Source organism: Pinus tabuliformis, chromosome 2_2 (assembly GCF_031772625.1).
Source record: "Pinus tabuliformis cultivar Carrire ecotype Pingquan chromosome 2_2, CPIR1, whole genome shotgun sequence".
Classification (NCBI taxonomy): Eukaryota; Viridiplantae; Streptophyta; class Pinopsida; order Pinales; family Pinaceae; genus Pinus; species Pinus tabuliformis.
The window spans coordinates 6,307,573-6,311,547 of record NC_142300.1 but is presented as its reverse complement, the minus strand read 5'-3'; the positions used below and the strand labels follow the sequence as shown (position 1 = coordinate 6,311,547).

The 3,975-nt window shown below is 46.2% G+C and overlaps 1 protein-coding gene across 1 annotated transcript; it reads right to left on the bottom strand.

Annotated features, from left to right (window-relative positions):
* Positions 1-530: 530 nt before the first annotated feature.
* LOC149191271 (uncharacterized) lies at positions 531-3,518 on the bottom strand. Its single transcript, XM_089406587.1, has 3 exons — positions 3,272-3,518; positions 1,420-3,124; positions 531-1,239 (listed from the first exon to the last, which is right to left on the bottom strand). Exons 1-3 carry the CDS (start codon positions 3,516-3,518, stop codon positions 531-533), a joined length of 2,661 nt encoding a protein of 886 aa, XP_089262713.1.
* Positions 3,519-3,975: the final 457 nt, after the last annotated feature.

Sequence of the window (3,975 nt, the reverse complement as noted above, 5' to 3'; positions counted from 1 at the left end):
ACATAGCATATGCAAAGCAATGCTAAAGGACTTGTTCTTTGCCATAGAACAGAGTCGCTGCTGAAAACTAAAGATCAGCACCATCAAGCGCACCCGGAGGGCAATGAGCCAGCGCAGGGACCCCTAATAATTACATTCAGAAAAGAGAAGTCGAGCACCGAAAAGAGCCATGAGAAGAGGCGTAAAGCCTGCGCCGAAAAGGGCCATGGGGGGAGGCGGAAACCTGTCTAATAACATGCCTCGCTGAGGCCCGAGGAAGAGAAGTCCGACGAAGAGAAGCTCCCATGCAGAAAGAAACACCGAAACGCACAGGGAAAAAGCACCCATCTGCCAGGCCGAAATCCTGCGTAAGCACGACCATGATTCTGGAGAAATGGGGAAAGAGAATAAGACCAGGTCAAAGCGGGCATCCTCTTACAAGGAAAGCAGCCTGAGAGACCTGATAGGGAGCAGAGAAACAACAAAGAAAAAACCAGAGAAACAATACTTGTATGTACAGAACACAGGAGGGAGAGAAACAGAGGAAAGAACTAAGCGAAAATGGGCTGCTCAAGAGGATGAGCAACCCCATTTTCTTCTTCCAGGACAATCCACGACCCCATCGCTTGATTAACACCTTCTTTGGAGAGACGATCAGCATCAGAGTTTCTTTCCCTGTAAATGTGACTGAGAGAGAGCTCCGAGAAGTGATTTTTTAGTCGAGAAACTTCTCTGAGCAAGGGAAGCAGGGTGAAACTGTTGCATAATTGCATCCCATTAAACCAACGCACAGTGTTCATAGAGTCCCCAAAGATCTGAACCTCATGCATATTCTGCAGGACTAGCCAGCCGAGGAGAAGGTGGAGGGCTTTCAATTCAGCAAAATTATTGGAGCCTTGTCCTAGGCCAACAGAAGCCTTGACAGACTTATCCTTTGAAAGATGAATAATTAAACCAGCCCCACAGCGGCCATTTATATATGAGGCTCCATCAAAATAAGCCCACGGGATGGAGGGTCTTATTATTTCTTGTCGAACCAGCCTGGGAGGAGGAGAAGTAGGCGGAGTGGGGATACTATCGAAAATTGCAGCTCCTTCAGCGGCCAATCTTGCGATCGGGAAGACAGAGTCCTTGAAGATGACTTGGTTCCTAGCCAGCCACGTCCCCCAGGTGATGAGGAGTGGGATGGATCTCTCTCTGTCGTTTGCAGCATCATTCCACCACTTTTGCCAGGCTTCCGAAATCCCTTGCCCTTCCCACCTATAAGGAATTTTGATTAACCTTAACGTTTCAGCCCATAGACTAGTGTTGAAGGGGCAGAAAAGGAACAGGTGTTGAAATGATTCAGCGCTGTTCTTGCATAGAGGACACTAGCCCAGGCCTATCTTACCCCGTCTTTGAAGAAACTCCCAAGTAGGGACTTTTTGGAGAAGAGCACACCAGAAAAAAAGTCTGGTTTTCGCTGGACCTTTTAGCTTCCATAGAGGTTTGGCCCACCAAGACGGGTTTTCCCATCCTTTCTGAGTCATCATCCATTTGTACCCCATCTTTGGAGTGTAGATTCCATTCTGAGCAAAAATCCATCGAAGTTCATCTGGGGCGTCTGAGAGTCTGACAGAAGAGTTGAGGAGGTCATTCCTATACGAATCCCATTCCTCCAGCCATTCTTCATCCAGTTGAAGATCTATTCCTTGCATCCACCCTTGGTTCCATATAGAAGTAGTCCGGGGGTCGGCCACCTGGTTTAAAGTGAGGAGACCTTTCTCTTTTAACACCGTAGCCAATCCCTGAGATAGGGTGAAGCGCTCTGAACAGCTAATCCAGGGATCTCTGCCTAACCGTATTTGAGTGCCATCGCCCACATTCCAAGCCAAACCCTTTTCAATGATGTTGACAGAGGAAGCCACAGCTTTCCAGACCACCGATGAGTGTTTGCTAGCCTTTGATGGCAATCTGATCCAGTCTGTCATTGATAGGGGGTCGATATATTTTCTCTTTGTAACAGAAGTCCACAAATTGTCGAAAGAGATTAACCTCCAAGCAAGCTTCGCTACTAGATATTGAGAGAAGCATTGCAGGTTTTTGATCCCCCATCCTCCCCACTCTTTAGGGCGAGCCACTTTATCCCAGGCGATCCAGGGAGTAACCTTTTCTGACTTGGAACCAGCCCAGAGAAACCTGCTGCAAACTTTATCGATTTGGGAAAGGACTCCTTTAGGAACCCAAGTCAAACTAGCCCAGAAGACAGGCACAGCCATGAGCACTGATTTTATTAGCACAAGCCTTCCCGCCCTGGAAAGCCATCTGAAGCTCCAGTGTTTTAGCTTTGATTCGATTTTGGCAAGAATCCAGGTCCAATCTTTGTTTCTGTAGTTGTCCGGTTTAAGGAGAAATCCCAAGTATTTAAAAGTATCCTCTAGCGCTCTGACATCGAAATTTAATACCATCTTCACGCTGTGCACCATATCTTCGGACAAACCTGAACACGTTAGAGAGGATTTCTTCTCATTTATACAAAGTCCAGTCGCCTTCAGGAAAAGGTCCATGATCCTTTTGAGCGTCTTACAGTCCTCCAGACTGCCATTACAAAACAGAATTATGTCGTCCACGAATAAAAGGTGGGTAACCCAGAGATTTGCAGCTGCTTCAATGCCTTTGAGGGTTCCTTGTCTTTTAGCGTCATGGATCATTAGGCTGATGCCCTCTGCAGCTAATAAGAACAAAAGTGGAGAGAGCGGACAGCCTTGACGCAATCCGCGTTCAGGGTTGAAAAAATTGGAAGCCGCTCCATTAATTAAAACAGCTATGGAAGAGGAAGAAACACAACTCATAATCCATTTCACAAAGTCATACCTGAATCCCAAGTGAGTTAGCAGGAGTCTGAGAAACAGCCAGCTTATTCTGTCAAAAGCCTTTGACAAATCAATTTTCACAACAACTCCTTTCTTTTTCCCGATTTTGAGACTATGGAGAGTTTCTTGAGCAACTCCAACCGCTTCATGGATTTGTCTGCCGTCGAGAAAGCCGAATTGCTCAGGGGATATGTTTCGGGAGAGGAAGGGTTTTAATCTGGAAGCAATGACTTTAGCTATGATTTTGTAAACACAGGTGCACAAGGATATGGGTCTGAAATCAGCAAAGGAGCCTGGGAGGTCAGATTTAGGAATAAGAGCGAGAAAAGTGGAATTGAAGGGATGGAAAATTGATCCCGTACACCTTGATTCTTCTACGACTGCCACAAGCTCATCGCCAATGGACTCAAAAAAGTGTTGGAAGAATTCGACAGTCTAGCCGTCCGGGCCGGGGCTTTTATCCTTTTGCATGGAATTGAGAATGTTCTCAACCTCTTCCTTAGAGACAGGGGCCATGATGGAATCATTTCCTTCTTCCTCTATGAACCTAGGGAAAAACTGAGCAACTCGAATGACTTCAGCGATTGTTGCTTCCTCTGGTTGTTTAAAGAGATTCTTAAAATAGGAGTTCCCTAGAGAAGCTAGCTCTTCGAAAGAGCGAGCATTATCCCCATTGGCTTTTTTCATTTCCCATATGGTGTTGGAATTTTTCCTGCCTTTTGCATAGTTTTGGAAAAATTTGGTGTTGTCGTCCCCCGCCTGCAACCAGATCGCTCTACTTTTTAAGCGCCAGCTTTCTTCCCTGCTCTGAAGAATCCGCTTCCTTTCCAATTCCAGATCTTTGAGTCTGGCCCGAGACTCTTCAGTTCTATAACCAATACCTCCTTAATCTTCAAGAAGGGCTATTTCCGCATTGACATTTTCCAGAGATTTTTCTTCATTTAGTTTTTTCGGGTGAGCCCAAGTCTTGGAAGCGGCCTTCATCCTTGTGAGATTTTCCATGAAAGCCTTGCCACGACCTTCATCTTCACTGAGGATGTTCTTAATCCAGGTGCTGTGGAAGAGATTGATATAGGATGCATCCAGAAGCCAGGAAGCATTAAATTTGAACGGAGTGCCCGGTTTTGGGAAGGCACCCTTCACC